The sequence below is a fragment of the Ranitomeya imitator genome, chromosome 5 (assembly GCF_032444005.1).
Source record: "Ranitomeya imitator isolate aRanImi1 chromosome 5, aRanImi1.pri, whole genome shotgun sequence".
Taxonomy (NCBI): Eukaryota; Metazoa; Chordata; class Amphibia; order Anura; family Dendrobatidae; genus Ranitomeya; species Ranitomeya imitator.
Genome location: NC_091286.1, coordinates 607421142 through 607441746, shown reverse-complemented (window position 1 = coordinate 607441746; position 20605 = coordinate 607421142). Strand labels below are relative to the sequence as shown.

Sequence of the window (20605 nt, the reverse complement as noted above, 5' to 3'; positions counted from 1 at the left end):
CATCCAGCCACGTTTCAGATATCCCCACCATGTCATAATTATGCTCCAACACCATTAATTCTAATTCGTCCATTTTATGTATCTCTCTGCACCTCTATTCTTTCTTCAATTATTAATTGTTCTTACCCCACCCCCCATGCCACCGCCACCCCCAACTTCCTTATTTGTACCCAGGTCTCTATCTGCACTATCTTCCCCTCCTATAAAATGAATACCTCCCCCCAATCCATAGTTTAAACACTCCTCCAACCTTCTAGCCATTTTCTCCCCCAGCACAGCTGCACCTTCCCCATTGAGGTGCAGTCCATCCCTAGCGTAGAACCTGTAGCCAACTGAGAAGTCGGCCCAGTTCTGCAGGAACCCAAACCCCTCCTTCCTACACCAATTCTTGAGCCACTTATTCACCACCCTAATCTCCCGTTGCCTCCCTGGCGTGGCACGTGGTACAGGCAGTATTTCGGAAAATACCACGTTGGAGGTCCTTGCGTTCAGCTTGCAGCCGAATTCCCTGAAATCATCTTTAAGGACCTTCCACCTACCTCTAACTTTGTTATTTGTGCCAATGTGCACCATGACCTCTGGGTCCTCACCAACCCCTCCCAGTAATCTGTCCACCCGATCAGCGATGTGTCGGACTCGAGTGCCAGGTAGGCAGCACACCGTTGGACATTCCCTGTCTTTGTGACAGATTGCCCTATCTGTTCCCATAATAATTGAGTCGCCCACTACCAGCACCTGTCTGGCCTGCCCTGCTTACCTATTTCTCTCCTTATTGTATCAGGCACTCCTTCGGCTTTCAGAGGACATGCAGCAGTGCTACCCCTGTACTGGCACCCCCCTCATCTGTCACCTCAGCAAACTTATTGGGGTGTGCCAGATCAGGACTAGCCTCCCTGGCACTCTTCCCTCTACCCAGCCTTCTAACTGTCACCCAGCTTGCTGCTCCACTGTCCTGCAGCTCCATCCTACCATGCCCCCCTCATCTATCCCATTGAGCGTCTGCTCAGTGAGCAGAAGACTCCTTTCCATATTGTCAGTGGATCTCAGTGTTGCCAGCTGCACATTTAGATCCAGAATCTGGGCTTCCAAATGCACAACGTGCTCACATCTCGCACAGCGCACCCTCGACTGGCTGATCAAGGACTGCATACATGTGGCAACATGTGCACTGGATGGCATTAACAATAGTGGAGCACATTTCCTAATGGAGATTGCACCAGACAGAAAAGTTAAATTAAAAATAAATGAAAAGTATTAATAAAATACAGACAGCAATTCAGTAATCCCTCCCTTGGAAACTCCCTGAATCCAAAGTCACTGAATCACAAGTCACACTTACCGCCGTTCACATTTACGCTAGGTCACACTCAGCTCGGTCACACTCGCTATGCTGAAGATTTATAGATTTTTTTTTTTCTCTTTCCCCTCAGCAGCAATCCACCTTGCTGTTCAATGCACTTCCAAAGAAGGCCTCTCGCCTTTGGCCTCTCGCGTGTGCGCATAAAATCAGTATTGCGCATGTACCCAGATTTTTCATTACGTTCTATGCCCCGGAAGTCCAGGAACACACAATTTGCATCGCAAGACTTCCGGGGCATAGAACGTAACGAAAAATGCCGGCGCATGTGCAATATTGATATTATGCTTTGACCACATTTGGGCAAAGCATAGTGCGCACACACGAGAGGCTATTTAAATGCGCATGCGCGGCAACTCAACGTGAACGCAGGAATGACCAGTAAGAAATGCTTAGAGCAAGACAGGAGGGGGGAGAGAAGGAGAATAAGCCCCGCCCATCGGACCGGACCGAGGAGCTTTACATACACCACAGGAGAGATAAAAACGGTATTTAGTTATCAAAGGTGGGGAGTCGGGCTATCAAAAGTACTGCTGTAATGCTTATGGGGCACTAAATTTAATTATATTTTTAAATCATATCACAAAAAATGGGTGACCGATTCCCTGCAAGATGAATGAATAAGAGGAATCTAAATCAAGAGTTTCTGTAAAGAAGGAAAAATAAAGACAGGTCTTGGATTAATCTCTCTGCATTGCAAGTTCATGGGTCCATGAAAGAACACAGACCGCATACTGCTGATAGCCTAGTAATGTTTTTCACAAAGCGTTTTAATTGGAAAAACTTCAGAAGGCCTCCCCTTTTTTATTGCATAGGAGTAAACCTAATAAAATCCTGGCGGTAAATTAGAGAAAGAGGTATGCGCCCATTAAGGGGAACCTGTCACCCCCAAAATCGAAGATGAACTAAGCCCACCAGCATCAGGGGCTTATCTACAGCATTCTGTAATGCTGTAGATAAGCCCCCAATGTATCCTGAAAGATAAGAAAAACAAGTTGGATTATGCTCACCCGGGGCGGTCCCGCTGTGGTCCGATGGGTGTCGCGGTCCGGGGCCTCCCATCTTCATAGGATGACGTCCTCTTCTTGTTTTCCTGCTACGGCTCCGGCACAGGCGTACTTTGTCTGCCTGTTGAGGGCAGAGCAAAGGACTGCAGTGCGCAGGCACTGGGAAAGGTCAGAGAGGCCCAGCATCTGCGCACTGCAGTACTTTGCTCTGCCCTCAACAGGGCAGACAAAGTACGCCTGTGCTGGAGCCGCAGCAGGAAGACAAGAAGAGGACGTCATCCTATGAAGATGGGAGGCCCCGGACTGCGACGCCCATCGTATCGGACCGCCCCTGGGTGAGTATAATCTAACCTCTTTTTCTCATCTTTCAGGATACATCGGGGGCTTATCTACAGCATTACAGAATGCTGTAGATAAGCCCATGATGCTGGTGGGCTTAGCTCCTCTTCGATTTTGGGGGTGACAGGTTCCCTTTAATGAATCTGGAGCGCCTTACTCCAGCATGACCCCTCATCTAGACCAGATTGAACATCGGTGGTCTTCATAAATGGGGGGCCTTGGTGTATATAGAAAGTTTGGAGTAGGACATGAGGAATTATAGGAAATAAAAATGCTTGATGGGTTTTCGTAAACCTGCTGATCAGAATTTAACCCATAGTTTCCGCTCTTCTATATTAAATATGCCCCTGACGTACAGTGTGTTATATCTTTTGGAACGTTATCTTCCTAATCACGTTGAAGCTGCTTTCCCTGTTGTATGGAGGAGATCCAAAGTTTTGATCGGTCACAGATCACCTGATATGGAGTGAGTGGACCATGCTGTAGAAGCCAAGGATAACTGGCGGGATGTGCTGTGTCTGTTCCCACTGCCCTAAAGAGAAATAAAACTATTAACTACTACTGCTATAATACATGGAACGTAACGTCTCCTTTCTGAAGAACCTCTAGTAGGCCGTGTGTGGGATCGGTGTACAACTTTCAGACAGAAGTTTCCGATTCATTTTTGGTTTTTATACTTCTTGACATTAAGAAAATGTCAGGGGCAGAAATACTTTTCTTATCTAAACGACTTATTCTTCTAGAGGCGTTGTCCAAGTCACTTTATTTTAAGTGTTTCATGTAACATACCATAGTAGTTGTATTCTCAAGGAGCCACATTTAAAGAAAACTTCAATATATAATTTTTTTTAATCAAATTAACCCTCCGTCACATACAACTGATCTGACAGGCGCTTCTCTTTTACTTTAATTTCTCCTTCCTCACCAGATTGTGAGGAAACCCCCTCCCTCCAGGTAGTCTCCTGTCTCTTGAAGGTCTGTGAAACCTGATATCACAGTTGGATTTCAGAGCTTCAGGGGAGAGGATATAGCTGCACAGATCTCTCAGGCTCATTGTATGTGAATACGTCACATTCAGTAAGGTTGGTATTTTATGTTTTTATTCATCACAATAGTTTATTTAGCTTGTTTTATGAATGTATAGCACAAAATGTGAGGATATTTCATAGAAATAAGGGAGATTTTATAAAAGAAAGTGTGCTGCTCAGGCATATACAGTAGTTCCCTAACATATTCCTTCTCTTGCTTCAGATTATCTGCTGAAATGGAGAGGAAAATGTACAATTTATCCAAACAACTTGATGTTGAGGAAGTAACAAACATGCTGTTAGATGATAGAGACCTCACACTGAATGAGGATTTAGGAGAGGAAAGTGAGATTGATTCTCATGATGAGGTGGAAGAATGTGTCCTGGATTCTGAAACAGAGCAAGATGGTGACAGTGGTGAGGATGAAGAAGTTGGATCATATTATATTGGAAAAGATAAAAATACTAAATGGAGCAAGAAGCCATTCCAGAAAAAACGTAGGGAACCTTTAAACATTATTACTCACCTTCCTGCAGTAATAGGAACTGCACGTAATGCAAAAACTGCAGTTGAATGCTGGAACAGTATATTTACAGATGACATTCTGGACTCTATTGTCACATATACCAACCAATATATAGACATTATAAAGGACAAGTACATCTGCAACAGAACCATCAAGCCCACAGATGAAATAGAACTGCGTGTTTTTTTGGATTACTGTACCTTGCAGGAGCTTATAGGGCAAATAGACAAAGTTTGGAGGAACTTTGGGGTAAAGATGGGGATGGAGTTGAAAAATTTAGCCTTGTTATGTCCATAAACAGATTCAAGATTCTAATTCGTTGCCTTCGGTTTGACAACAGAACTACCCGAACCGAACGCAAAACACATGACCGACTTGCTCCAATTCGTGATATATTTCAAAGATTTGTTGTAAACTGTAAACAAAGTTATTACCCTGGAGAGAATCTCACTATTGACAAAATGCTCCCTGGTTTTCGTGGTAGATGTGCCTTTCGTCAATATATTCCATCAAAGCCAAACAAATATGGAATAAAAATTTATGCCCTTGTTGATGCCAGTAAGACCTACACTTACAACCTGGAAGTTTATGCAGGAAAACAACCAGAAGGTCCTTACTGTGTGAGCAACAAACCCATTGATGTTGTAAAAAGACTGGCTGAACCCTTATTTGGATCGGGTCGCAATATTACAGCTGACAATTGGTTTACAAGTTGTGATCTGATTGATTATCTGAAAATTCAGAAGCTGTCATATGTGGGAACTGTAAGAAAAAACAAAAGGGAATTGCCGCCACAGTTTGTAAGTGTGAAAGAGAGACAACAGTACAGCAGTATGTTTGCATTCCATAATGGAAAGGCTTTAGTTTCCTATGTACCACATGCCAAAAAAATCGTACTTCTTCTATCAACACTTCATGATGATGCTGCCATCGATCCTGGGACTGGGGCAGAAAAAAAACCGGAGATAATTACATTTTACAATGCCACCAAAGGGGGTGTGGATACAGCAGATCAGATGTGCTCCACTTTCAACGTCAGCAGAAACATCAAACGCTGGCCAATGGTCATATTTTTTGCTATGTTGAATTTGGGTGGTATAAATTCACAAGTAATTTATCTTGAAAACAAGCTTGAACCACTCCGTAGACGATTGTATCTGAAAAAATTGGCCCATGAACTAGTACTTGGAGAGCTACGCAGGAGAAGCGTGAAAACAATCGGTATCCCCTCTCGCCTTCAAGTTCAGCTCAAAAGGTTCCGCCCAGAAGATGATGGTGAAAAGTCACCATCTGCACCACCTCACAAAAGAAGGAGATGCACCACCTGCCAAACGGAAAGCGGAACCAGAAGGCTTTCAAATTATGAATGTCTCAAATGTCATAAAGCAATTTGCCTGACACATGCAAAAATGGTGTGTAATTCTTGCTATTTGCTCTGCAAGTGTGACTTTTCTGGGGAAACCTCAGCATCTACTTCTGATTGAATATGTTTTTAATAGTACTTAAGGTACCTTAAAATTAAGTTTGTGTTCAAAAATTTTCTTTGTACATTTTTTTGAGAGAGTCGAACTGGGGACTATTTGGCGGGAGTTTTGAAAAGTTTGTATTTCATAGTTATTAGTTTTATATTAAGTAAATGTTTTTTTTTGCAACTGATTATGTGTAGTCTCTTTTATTACATCCCTATGAAGGTCACTGATCACTTTTAGAGCACTGAAATTGCAAACATTAGATATTATAGGTATTTTTCCAGCAGGCGCCTGACAGGCACATTGTATGTGAACTCGTTAGTCCGAATATTGTATGTGACGGAGGGTTAAGGACCCCATCTTGTTGGGAACTTGGCCCTAATAAAAATTGTGCCATTGTCCAAATCCTTGTTTGTAAAAATAATTGTTCACTCTAATATGGTGATGAGGCGCTCTGTGTAATGGCTAAGCAGCTCGGTGTATGTTCCCACCTACTTTGTTTCTGGTCTCTCCCCTCCTATGGCTCTTGTAACACCAGAGCTGCCAATCAAAGAGAGGGCGGACTGAGAAGGAAGGAGTAGATGGCAAGGCTCACTGAACTTGCTCGGTCATGCCAAGGCTTTCAAGGTTTCAAATAAAAAATGTATTTCTAGCAGCAAAGCAATGGATTTTGTACTAAAAGTATTTTCACAGTTATGGTATGGTTTTTAGGTGGATTTTTTTTAACAAGTTTTTGTGGGTTTGTATTTTTTTTATGTGGCATTTTCAACTCTTTCAAGCTCCAATTCTTCAAGAATTGACAAAATGTTCCAAATTTGAAGCACCACTCCAATATATATATATATATATATATATATATATATATATATATATATATATATATATATATATATATATATATATATATATATATATATACATATATATACTGTTGAGCGTTAAACAAGTCCCCTGACCTCGGTCATATACTCGCCCTCCGGCAACTTCACAGTTTTTCGCCACTGTTCTTGTCCTGGGGCTCCATCTTGTGGGCGCAGCTTCTGACTGGCCAGAACTCATAAGCTATGTCACACGCTCTTAATGGAAGTCTATGAGAGACAGAACGAGACCAGAATGACACTTTCATAGACTTACATTGATTAATGACCTCCAGCTCAATCCATGAAACACTGGAGCAGCCGGTAGGTCACATACTGCAGCAGGCGGAGCGGCGCCGAAAACGGATGAAAACACTGGGAGGTGAGTATTTTTCAGAGAGCAGTGGACCTAAAAACCCATTAAAGCACTACTCCCGCATTCCATTTCATTATTATTTCACTGCTGGAGTGGTGCTGAAAATCTATCAAAATTAATAGGAAGCTTATTTGAATCCATTTTTTCATTTGGATTTCAAAGCAAAACCTGATCCAAAATCTGGGTCAGCTGCTTCCCCTACTTGATGATCTGTGAAGAGTCTTTTGGTGCTGACATCCTGTCTTTGAAGGGAATTTGTCACTGCGTCTTTGTTACCTTGTCTGACAGCATGAAATATGTAAGCAGACGCTGATTCCGCAGACGCTGATTCCGCAGACGCTGATTCCGCAGACGCTGATTCCGCAGACGCTGATTCCGCAGACGCTGATTCCGCAGACGCTGATTCCGCAGACGCTGATTCCGCAGACGCTGATTCCGCAGACGCTGATTCCGCAGACGCTGATTCCGCAGACGCTGATTCCGCAGACGCTGATTCCGGCTGTGTGCACACGATGCAGATTTGGTGCAGAAAAATCTGCTGCAGTTCTGCACTAAATCTGCATCTCCTGGCAGAATCTGCAGGTGCGTTTTTGATGCGTTTTTGATGCGTTTTTTGAGCACAAATCTGCACAAAAAACGCATAAAAAACGCACAAAAAACGCATCAAAAACGCACCTGCAGATTTCTATTATGGAGGGGTGCAGAAACGCTGCAGAACTGCACAAAAGAAGTGACAGGCACTTCTTTGAAATCTGCAGCGTTTCTGCGCAGATTTTTCTGCACCATGTGCACAGCTTTTTTTTTTTTCACATTGATTTACATTGTACTGTGATCACAGTGCAGTTCTGCAGCGTTTCTGCTGCAGAAAAATCTGCTGCAGTTCTGCACTAAATCTGCATCGTGTGCACATACCCTTAAAATCCCAGTACTCTGCTGCAGATCATGTAGAGCTCAGAATGGTGAGCTCTGTATAACCCGCCCACAGCTCCGATTGGCAGCTTTCTGTGTACACTGTATATGAACAGAGCTGCTAATCAGTGGTGGTGCTGGGTTACACAGATCATGTTGTGTCCCATGAATGGGAACAACTTGTTGTGTATTTTCTGTATTATACCTTACATTCTGTTGTTGCTATGGAGAAGCGCTGCCCTCTACGTTTGTCCCTTTATCTCTCCTGTAGTTGATTGTTAGCCCTTGCCCCTCCGTTCTTCTTCATTATCAATTTGCTGTAGCCATCTGTGGATGCACATGTATATTTCTCTGTTTGGGAACACTATTTCCACCTGCTGCATTGTACTTAATACAAGATTTCAGAGAATATCAACTCTTTTTTTTTTTTTTTTCTCCCGGACTCTTTTTACAAGTCAGTACGGCTGAGTTGGCACTGTCTGAGGATACCTGGCATGTGAGTACAACAATCATACAGTTATCTAAGGGACTGATGGTTAGAGACTCATACTGCTTTGAAGAGTCAAAATAGATCAGGAAGATTAGGAGACACAAGACAACGAGTCCTGTAGTGATTATCTCCTCCTAATAAAACACTGATTTTATTGAAAGAACAGCACAAAGCCTAGTATGTAACATCAATGGAATCAAAGTATCTGCCCCTACATCATGCTGTTCTTTGATTGCATAGCAATAACCTCCTGACAGATTCCCGTTAAGCATCCATAGCACAACTCTAAAGGCTCTCACACTGGCGTATAATACAGAGTTATTCAAAGAGGCAGAGCAGACCTGTCTATTCGGCATGAGACAAAAATTGCAGCGTATCTCACACGGCATGCACCCATTCACGTCAAAGGGTGCGTGCAAAACATTGGACTGCACTCTATCATCCAAGTGCAGTCCTATATACGCAAAGACAGACAAACGAGGAGATGAAGAGATGCTGAGACTTATCCACTTTTGGATTCTCTGGCATACAGGTGTCAGAAGTCAAGGAATAGGTCTAATTCGTGACTTTTCTGTGATAAACCTGCTCTGGCTTTACAATCCGCAACGTGTTCATAATTCTGCACCTTGATTCTGGACAACCACTTTAAGTGCACAAGTTGCTGCTTTATGGAATAGTTTGTCATTTGTTAAAACTGGAAAGCTTATTGCCTCCATATGACAAATATCGGACTGGAAAGATATCTTTCGCTGCCTTCTAAAAAGTCAAGTATGGATGAACTTTTACTGTCCTTGTCTACGTTTTTCTCCGTCGTTCTCTGAGCTTTTACACTTTTTGGATTGGAAACCTCATTGAGAATTTTACACACTGCAATCTGAGAATTCTCAGCATAATGTTGGGCATTATAGATTTTGTGGTTGGCGTTTGTTGGAATTTTCCCAGTTTTGTAAGATTTTCATGGTCTTTATTCATCCAGACATGGGTTAGGAGAAGTCTTACTCGTGACTGCAGGACTCCTGTAAGGTTTATGATCCCTTTTTTATGTATAATTATTAAATGCAGACGTTTAAGTCTTTCAGAAAAGCAGGTGTGACTTCGGCCTTAAGCTAGAAGAATCTCTACCCCAAGGAGCTTACATGTTCCTCACAATGTCACAGATCGCGAGTAATAAGTGATGGCATGTTTGACTTGACGGGCCTCTTACACCGTTGGTTCGATAGTTGACTTCAGGTGTCTGGGCCCTCCAGCAGATCCTCTTGTTGGGACGTGTCCTATCCGTTTTCAGGATGATGGTGATTACATCGATGAAAGACTTTCAGAGTGTGTGTAGTTCCTTTCTGATATTTTACACGCTCGTTGGTCGTGTGTGGGTTATTAAAGCTTTGTTTCCATGTGTTGGATAACTCAAAAGCCGATGTTCAGATGTGTGGTCTCATTAGTGTCGAAATAAAGCAATGTCTTGTGTGGATTTAGTGACGTGAAGAATCCTACGGCTGAGGGAACAGAAGAGCTGCATTAAGAATTCTTCTACTACCAGGCTGTCCATACTTCATGAAGACTTCTCACTTTTATAATGAATGGCATCCTGTCACTCCATTCAGGTTGCCCGAACTGTGGGCAGCTGGACTCAGTGACCGGCTGCATGACTGGAGGTAGGTATATTTTTCTCTTGGAGCTGCTGCAGGTGATAAGTCTCTCAATATGGAAGAAACTTGTCAATTGGAAAGAGCGGCTTTGGGGAAAGTCGTCTGGAGGAGGTGCGGGAGTAGAGTATGGCCATGGTCCCCAACCGGAGCCGTGCAGAGAAAAATATGCCTACCTGCAATCATGCTGCCAGTCTGATTCATTCTGCCTGTGGATGGGAAGCATGAAACAAGTGACCAGTTCCTCTATTGATCCCAAGTAGCAGGGGTTATGTATTCAGGACCTTTTCTGCCATCTGCATCTTCGGCTTATAGAACTTGCATGATTTATTCAGCCTTGTTCATAACTAAGGCTATGTGCCCACAATCAGGAATACCAGTGTTTGGACGCAGCGCATCGGTGTTCGACATACAACCACAGTGGATGGGTTTTATCGAAATCCCATGCCCACTGTGCATTCATTTACCGCTGCGTACACTCTCCCGCGGTGCGAGTCTACGAGCCACGGTGTGTCAGTTTTTGTAGGGGAGAATCTAGTCTCAGCTGCGGATATTGACCAATACAATGCCATTAGATGCTGTGAATCCGCATGTACCTAAAGACACGTGCGGTTATTGGAACGCAGCGCTCTATATGGAGCGAAAATACACTGCGTCCAAAACTCTAGTATTCCTGATTGTCGGCACATAGCCTTAGTCTTCTACTGTAATATTACAAGCACACTATGTAGATGTTGATGTGTACTCCTCCACAAACGCATCTGAATGAACGGTGAATAAAATACTAAAAGTTTAAAGAGGAGCCATCACTTGCCATAATTATGTGATTGTTTTCATCTGGTGTAACTGCCGCTATTCTCCTGACTGGCCTTTTTGTTCCTGCTCTTCTTCGTTCCTGAGATATGGCCCCATTCTTTCCTGTATATAAATCTAGGTGTTTTTTTTTTTTTTTTTTTTTTTTTTAAGCCAAGTGGGTTCTCAACTTTTTTTTGAATGCGAGTCTTATTGAGAATCATACTCAATTAGCTAAAAAGACTAGATTTATGTCTAGAGAGACGGCAATATCTAAGGAATGGACATACGTAGGAAAATTAAAAAAAAAACCCTTCCAGATTCAGAAGAACAGCAGCATTTACACTAGGCAATAAAATTGACGTATTTATGGCAATATTTATTGGCGTATTTAGGTCCTCTTTAATGCACAAGGTCTCATGTGGGCAAAGTCATACATCAAGTCTACCTGAGCAGTGTAGTACATATTACTCCCAATGTATCAGCTCAGCTAGGCCAGGTTCTGGTCACACCGACATCATGGGGTTTCCACTGTACAGGAACAGAGACCGATATCTGTTAAAGGGATTGATCATCATTTGGGTTGTCCTTTATGCTACCCTGACTGTCGGTCAGCTGTGGAATTCAATGGAACTAACTTGATCAGTGGAACCCAAGATGATTTCAGAATACTGGACTCTTATCTTCTTGGTGTATTTCATTTCTTGTACTTTAATATTTTGGATTTTACAATAGGTTTTTTTTGTATTTGCTTCTAAGCAAATACGACATATTTATTAATGATGTGGTAGAAGGTTTACACAGTATAATATCAATATTTGCAGATGATACAAAACTATGTAAAGCAGTTAATACAAGAGAAGATGTATTCTGCTACAGATGGATCTGGAAAAGTTGGAAACTTGGGCCGAGAGGTGGCAGATGAGGTTTAACAATGATAAATGTAAAGTTATACCCATTGGAAATAGGAATCGATATCAACATTACACACATTTACCCACTGGGTAAATCTGACATGGAGAAGGACTTGGAGATACTAGTTAATGATAAACTTACCTGGAACAGCTAGTGACAGGCAGCAGCTGCCAAGGCAAAAAGGATCATGGAGTGCATTAAAAGACATCTGGATACACATGATGAGAGCATTATACTGCCTCTGTACAAATCCCTGGTTAGACCGCAAATGGATTACTGTGTACAGTTTTGGGCATCGGTGCTCAGGAAGGATACAATGGAACTAGAGCGACTACAAAGGAGGGCAACAAAATTAATAAAGGGGATGGGGGAGCTACAATACCCAGAGAGATTAGCAAAATTAGGATTATTTAGTCTAGAAAAAAGATGACTGAGGGGCAATCTAATAACCATGTATAAGTATATAAGGGGACAATACAAATATCTCTCCGAGTATCTTTATACCAAGGAAGGTGACGGGCACAAGGGGGCATTCTTTGCGTCTGGAGGAGAGAAGGTTTTTCCACCAATATAGAAGAGGATTCTTTACAGTTAGGGCAATGAGAATCTGGAATTCCTTGCCTGAGGAGGTGGTGATGGCGAACTCAGTCGAGGGGTTCAAGAGAGGCCTGGATGTCTTCCTGGAGAGTAACAATATTGTATCTTATAGTTATTAGGTTCTTTAGAAGGACGTAGATCTGGGGATTTATTCTGACGGAATATAGGCTGAACTGAATGGACTCTTTTTTTCGGCCTTGCTAGCTATGTTACTATGGAATTTTAGATTATTAGATATAAATACTTACCATTGCTTTGCAGCTCCTAGATTTAAACTGGACTACCTTTATGGGCAAATTCACTTGTGGCTTTTTGCCATACAGCACTGAAAAAAAAAATGATTTCAAGGTGGTGCCCTAAAGAAATTTGGACACCTTTGAAAATGATCTGACATTTCCTTTAGGCCTCCTTCATACGTCAGTTTTACTCATTTGAGTGCTGTCCGTGGTTTTCATGTCACTCGTACCTATGTTAGCCTATGGAGCTGTTCGCATGTCCAATTTTTCTTTTTTGCCTCGTACTGAGTGATTGGCTGATCCAAGGGTCATATGAAAATCGGCAATGCAAGTCTGAGTTCGTCAAAAAATCAGACCAAAAGAGGAGAAACTTTTTTTTTTTTCTGTACATACAATAAAAGGTGACACTTGTCTACACTCTGATTAAACTCTGATTAAAGAAAAATAATCTGTCTGCTTTTTTTTTGTATATGGAAAATATTGACGGGTGAATGTGGCCGTACTTGTTTTTTTTATTTTCTTGTATCTGTAAAGAATTTAGTTGTGCCTTATTGCAGTAAGTGTCGGATCCATTATTGTGCCGGGAAAGACTACTGTCATTATTATTTTATATAAGAATAATTTTTTTATGAGTGGTAAATGTATGTTTAATGTGGAGTTCCTCTTTAAAATTAACCTGTCACCCACTGTTTGTCACCTGCTAAAGGGACATTTCCATTTCGGGCACCCTTCCCTAAAATGTAATATGCCTGTAGTTCCGAAAGTCTGTCTGCTAGTTTAATGAATGAGGGTTGTGCTCCCGACCACCAATGATGCACTGAGCTCCTGATTTACATATTATTTAACAGATTATTTTCTTGTGAAGTGTCTCATGGACTTTTGGAACTACCGATATGCTTCTTCTCAAGGATATTCTCCCTACTTGGAGATTTTCTTACTTTATAACGTAATTTTGCCCTGTCTGATTCCCTTTAATATGATGCTTTTTGACCACATTCTCAGATTCACCTCTAATCGTTTCCTCCCTTTTGGGTACAAGTGACAAACGTGTTTCATGCCGGTTCTTGTCTTGTGCTTTGCTCCTCGTCTGTGTACTAATTCTGCTGATTGTTTCTTGTTTCAGCTATTTGTACAAGAATGAAATCCAATCCATTGACAGGCAAGCTTTTAAAGGACTTGCCTCTCTAGAACAACTGTAAGTGTCCATTGTATTGTCGTTTCTGTGGCTTCCATCAGATGTCCGTAGTGCTGTTCTCCATTTTATGTAATGATTGGTGTTTTCTTACATTTGTGCAGTACATGTTACTTGTATGTTACACAGTTTCATTTATTCAGCAATTCCATATTTGTGTTTCCTGTTAATCCTGTCCACAAAATGTCCATTTTTTTGACCAAATTGTGTAACCATTTTGACCATTTACCAATGCAATGGCGTCCTGTTGGATTTTTGCAAATCCAAAGAATTCCCCTTGCCACTACTCAGTGGTGAGGACTTACAAGGTTACAGCTACGTGACCAGATATTTTCCAGCCTTCTTACTGACACTTTGACTACAAACAAGCGTGTGACGCAACATTAGAGAAATCATTCATCAAGTTTGTAATGTAATTATTTAAGACAAAAAGAGAAATGATCCAGCTGGAGGTGGAGGCAGTTCAGACTTTGTGAGACTTTATTAGACAACTAAAGCGATAAAAAGTTCTTCAACAAGAAAAATCTTTACATAGCAAACACCTAGGCACACCAGTGAGGAGGATCAACGCGTTTCAACTATGAAGTCTTACTCATGAGTAAGACTTCATAGTTGAAACGCGTTGATCCTCCTCACTGGTGTGCCTAGGTGTTTGCTATGTAAAGATTTTTCTTGTTGAAGAACTTTTTATCGCTTTAGTTGTCTAATAAAGTCTCACAAAGTCTGAACTGCCTCCACCTCCAGCTGGATCATTTCTCTGTTTGTCTTCATTTGCTGTGGGCGCTCACCCCGAACCGTGCTGGGCGTTGGTAGGTCTGGGGATTTCGTCTAAGACCGGTAAGCTGACAATATTCCTTTTTTTCTTTAGTAATTATTTAAGGTTTCAAAATAATCTATTTGAGGACCACTGGTTGCTTGGTGCGGCTTGGTTTGTTAAAGGGAACCTGTCACCTGAATTTGGCGGGACTGGTTTTGGGTCATATGGGCGGAGTTTTCGGGTGTTTGATTCACCCTTTCCTTACCTGCTGGCTGCATGCTGGCCGAAATATTGGATTGAAGTTCATTCTCTGTCCTCCGTAGTACACGCCTGCACAAAGTAATCTTACCTTGCGCAGGCGTGTACTATGGAAGACAGAGAATAAACTTCAATCCAATATTTCGGCCAGCATGCAGCCAGCAGGTAAGGAAAGGGTGAATCAAACACCCGAAAACTCCGCCCATATGACCCAAAACTGGTCCCGCCAAATTCAGGTGACAGGTTCCCTTTAAAGAGAATCTGTCAACAGTTTTTTGCTATGTAATCTGAGAGCAGCATGATGTAGAGCAATGGTGGGTAATCTTGTTTTTTTGGGTTTCTGCCAAGGGTCATTTGGATATTTGTACCATCCTTCGGGGCCGTACAAATTGCGAACTAACTCCACCCACAAAGTACATCCTGACGCTGGCACTGGTGTCGGGACATAATTTTTCATTGCACACCCCTCAGCATTCAGTAGTGAACACTATATGCATGTTCTCGCAGAGCATGAAGAAATTAAAGGGCCGGCCGGCCCAAGCACTATGATCACCAGCAATCTGCACGACGGACGGATACAAGGTCATCGAGGGCTGTAAACAGCCTGTGGGTCTTAGGTTCCCCATCCCTGATGTAGAGGCTGATACCCTCATTCCAGTGATGTCACTTAGCAGACTGTGTTTCAATAAAATCAGTGTTGTATCAGTAGGAGCTGGTGCCTAATGGCAGTAGCCTATTAAGTGTGACGGATCAGCCCCTCTTACTTGGAACAGGAGCGGATTTGCAGTGCTTGATTGCGGTCACTAAAGACTGTTTTTACCAGGATGCTGCCAGAGATGGTAACCCAACTGACTGATTCTGATGACTTAACTTTATACTAGGGTGTCATTATCACAGTAGTGGAAAACCTCTAATGTGCAGTGAACAGGCACTAAATGTAGAAAAATAAATTCAGTTATTTTTTAATTAATGCTACTTTCACATTTGTACAATGTAGTTTGTCTACCATAATAAAAGCTCGAAACTGGGGACAAGGGGACGCATGGAAATTCGGGTTTGGCCAACTTTAGTCCAAAATTCTGTTTGAACTTAATCCGAACTTGGCCTCGGATCAGAACCCCATATAAATCAATGACGACCTAAACTTTACTGTAAAATGTCATCATTAAGGCTAGGGGGCCTCAAAAGGAAACAGAATGGGGTAAGAACATTACAATTGCTCTTCAAGCAAATGAGAATAGAGAAATTACTTAAAATAACATAAAAATTTTTAAAAAAATAATCTTGAACCCAGAGGCCAAGGTCCAAGTGGAGAAGTGCCAATTTCCTCCCTCCCCCCCCCAAAGACATGGCTGGGAAGGGCCATGGATATTTGCTGCTTCCCAGTCTAATAAGACCATCCTTCAGCCTCTCCAGATGGCGCATCTATTAAATACTCCAATTCTGGTGCTTAGCCGCAGCTCTTCCTGATTGCCCTGGTGTGGTGGCAATTGATAATAGTTTTTGGGGTTGTCAGCTGCGTAATATCAGCGTAATATCAGCTGGCATCAATCCTGGGGTTAGTAATGGAGATGCGTCTATCCGACATCCCCATCAATAACCCCATAAGTTGTTAAAAAGCAAAAATGCAAACACAAATTTTATTTTAAAAACACTCCCCCACACCTCATTCAACAATTTATAAAAAAAAAAAAAAACATGAACATTCAATGAATCAACAGTAATCTACAAATGTGAACCTGAAAGACCTGAAAAGAGAGTTAAAGAAATAAAAACAAGAAACACTCTCTCATTCACCAATTTATTATATATAAAATTAATCCCTACAGTCCCGACTTAATCCATTGAGTGCCCCCCATTTTTAATAACCAATAAAGGTAAAGCAGACAGCTGGGTCCTGAAATTATTAGGATGGGAAGTTCCATGGCTATCTGGCACTTCCCAACATCATAATTCCAGCCTGCAGCTGTCTGTTTTCCCTTGTCTGGTTATTAAAAAAATAGGGGGGGACCACACATAGATTTTTTTATTTATTTATTTTAGACTGTCAAGCCAGGTCACGAGGTTCTTCGGCCAATCACAGCCATGCCATTACTTGGCATGGCTGTAATGGTGCCGGAAGAGCCCAAAGCCTTTCAACAATCTTTATTAGGCTGCCGAACCCAAACAGTAACATGAATATCTAGTAAGAAAAGAATAAATAACATAAATTACTTCTTTTTAACCCCTATGGTTGGACATTGTAAATTTAGCGCGTAGGATGCAAAGTTCACAACTGTATAGAGGATTTTTTTTTTGGCTTATGATAAACGTGGTAATTTTGATTTTTTTTTTTCAATAAAAAAAATATACCGTACCTGTAAAAAAACTAAGAAACAATTTTTTATTTATTCAAATGTACTACATCTTGCTCACTTTAGTCTATGGACATGCTGCCATAACTGTCTGAATTCAGATTTTTGCAACTCGAGACTTAGGCTACTTTCACACTAGCGTTAACTGCAATCCGTCACAATGCGTCGTTTTGCAGAAAAAACGCATCCTGCAAAAGTGCTTGCATGATGCGTTTTTTCCCCATCCCATAGACTTGTATTGACGACGCATTGCGACGGATTGCCACACGTCGCATCCGTCGTGCGACGGATGCGTCGTGCTTTGGCGGACCGTCGGGAGCAAAAACCGCTACATGTAACGTTTTTTGCTCCTGACGGACCGCTTTTTCCGACCACGCATGCGCGGCCGGAACTCCACCCCCACCTCCCCGCACCTCACAATGGGGCAGCGGATGCGCCGGAGAAATGCATCCGCTGCCTCTGTTGTGCAGTGCGTTAAACTCTAGCGTCGGAATCTCTGCCCGACGCATTGCGACAGGGAGATTCCGACGCTAGTGTGAAAGTAGCCTTACTAAGTAGGTGCTTAGCTCCATGCAAGGTTTTACTTTGGGGATCAAGGTTTTAGGTTTCACTATAGTTTTGTTGTGACGGAGTATGTAAATTATGTGGACTTGGCATTGAAAAAATATACTGTGTATACTGCTATGTTTTTACACGCATGATCCTACTAAAATGCATTAACATCCTATCAGAAATCTGCATGATATGAAATTGCATGAATTAATTTTTCTTTTTTTTTAATTTCTTGATTATTAAAAGTTTTCTTCTCATTGTAAATTTAATATCAAGATTTTCTTATAAATGTAGAAAATCTCATTCTTGTTTTTGATTTTGTGTCTTGTGGAAGGTATCCCATATTCAGGAGAACCTGAGCGCTTACTGTAACGCATTCCTCGCTGCTCCATCATTTCTTGCCTCAAGCAAGCGAAGATTAAAGTACAGAGTAATGTGCAGCAGTCGCTCATGCTGTGACCTCACTCTTCTAGATTACACATTAATGGCACCAAAAAACCCCACCACCAACACAGGAAAACATTTTTACTTTCCATGTTTGTTGTATACGATTTGCTTAGGAAAATAATTTGCACACAGTTTCCCCAAAACTGGATACAATGTGTCTGTATATTTTTGGGAATTGATTACAAAATATTTTGTAAATGCGGTATGGAGGTGAAGAACGCGAACAAGTGTCTAACATGTGTGCCTATGGAGTATACTAATCATTGGTACATCCTGGGGGCCCGAGAGGTAAGGGGCCACTATCACCTCCATAGCATCAAGCAGCTTCTGTCATAGACAAGGCTAGTTGTCTGCAAAGGGCCCATATACTGTTCTTGCACAGGGCCACTTCTCCATTTGTGTCCACCACTGATGCTAATAATAATATACCTTCAATAACATTGGTTCAGTCTCTTTGTCCGGTTGGAGATGGTGTAAAGCCAGAAACCTGTCAAAACCATTCCATCTCCTTCCTGTCTGATAGAGAAGTTCAAAGCATCCACCTGAGATTCTAGTACATCTGTTAAGTAGCCCCCCAAATCTCTACTCTTGGTCTCCAAATTTTTACCATGTTATACAGTGGGTACGGAAAGTTTTCGCACCCCTTTAAATTGTTCACTCTGTTTCATTGCAGCCATTTGGTAAATTCAAAAAAGTTCATTTTTTTCCCATGTAATGTACACTCTGCACCCCATCTTGACTAAAAAAAAGCAGAAATGTAGAAATTTTTGCAAATTTAATAAAGAAAAACTGAAATATCACATGGTTATAAGTGTTCAGACCCTTTGCACAGACACTCATATTTGTCACATGCTGTCCTTTTCCTTGTGATCCTCCTTGAAATGGTTCTACTCCTTCATTGGAGGCCAGCTGTGTTTAATGAAAATGATTGGACTTGATTTGGAAAGGCGCACACCTGTCTATATAAGACCTCACAGCTCACAGTGCATGTCAGACCAATTGAGAATCATGAGGTCAAAGGAACTGATCAAGGAGCTCAGGGACAGAATTGTGGCAAGGCACAGATCTGGCCAAGGTTACAACAGAATTTCTGCAGTACTCAAGGTTCCTAAGAGCACAGTGGCCTCCATAATCCTTAAATGGAAGAAGTTTGGGACCACTAGAAGTCTTCCTAGACCTGGCCGTCCAGCCAAACTGAGCAATCATGGGAGAAGAGCCTTGGTGAGAGAGATAAAGAAGAACCCCAAGATTACTGTGGCTGAGCTCCAGATATGCAGTAGGGAGATGGGAGAAAGTTCCACAAAGTCAACAATCACTGCAGCCCTACACCAGTTTGGTTTTTATGGCAGAGTGTCCCGACGGAAGCCTCTCCTCAGTGCAAGACATATGAAAGCTCGCATAGTTTGCTAAAAAACACATGAAGGACTCCCAGACTATGAGAAATAAGATTCTCTGGTCTGATGAGACGAAGGTAGACCTTTTTGGTGATAATTCTGAGCGGTATGTGTGAAGAAAACCAGGCACTGCTCATCACCTGCCCTATACAATCCCAACAGTGAAACATGGTGGTGGCAGGATCATGCTATGGGGATGTTTTTCAGCTGCAGGGACAGGACGACTGGTTTTCGTTGAAGGAAACATGAATGCGGCCAAGTAGAGAGATATCTTGGATGAAAACCTTTTCCAGAGTGCTCTGGACCTCAGACTTTGCCGAAGGTTCACCTTCCAACAAGACAATAACCCTAAGCACCCAGCTAAAATAACAAAGGAGTGGCTTCCGAACATCTCTGTGACCATTCTTGATTGGCCCAGCCAGAGCCCTGACCTAAACCCAATTCATCATCTGTGGAGAGACCTGAAAATGGCTGTCTACCAATGTTCACCAACCTGACGGAACTGGAGAGAATCTGCAAGGAAGAATGGCAGAGGATCCCTATATCCAGGTGTGAAAAACCTGTTGCATAATTCCCAAGACTCATGGCTGTACTAGCTCAAAAGGGTGCTTCTACTCAATACTGAGCAAAGGGTCTGAATACTTATGACCATGTGATATTTAATTTTTTCTTTTTAAATAAATTAGCAAAAATTACTACATTTGTTTTCTTCAGTCAAGATGGGGGGCAGAATGTGCATTAATGAGAAAAATGAACTTTTTTTTAATTTACCAAATGGCTGCAATGAAACAGAGTGAAAAATTTAAAGAGGTATGAATACTTTCCGTACCCACTGTATTTGAAAGGGGGATTCTCAAAATTGATAGGAGGGCTGTGGAGATACTCCACCTCAAAGTCTTACGTCTTTGCGATTTCTATGAAATCTGTGTAACTTGTGACTGTCTTGTCCCTTAATGTCTGTCTTTTCTTTTTACTCTAGTGCTCACACTGCAGCTAACTGACAACGACTGGTACGGCTTCTTCCTTCCTTGCCCTTAACATCTGACTTCTTTGTTTTAATTAACAGTCGTTAGTGGTGTGTATTTTGTGTCTGCTTATTATGTAAAAAT

General features: G+C 41.9%; 1 protein-coding gene across 2 annotated transcripts in view; it reads left to right on the top strand.

The window, feature by feature from the left end:
* PXDN (peroxidasin) overlaps positions 1–20605 on the top strand; it is a 223652-nt gene that overhangs the window by 110838 nt on the left and 92209 nt on the right. Inside the window, exon 4 of one of the 2 annotated variants that reach the window (XM_069728001.1) lies at positions 13666–13737. The exons of the other annotated variant lie outside the window; for it this stretch is intronic. Within the exon in view, the coding sequence (XP_069584102.1) occupies positions 13666–13737 (72 nt within the window). The remainder of the gene's footprint in view (positions 1–13665; positions 13738–20605) is intronic. 2 annotated transcript variants of the gene reach the window in all.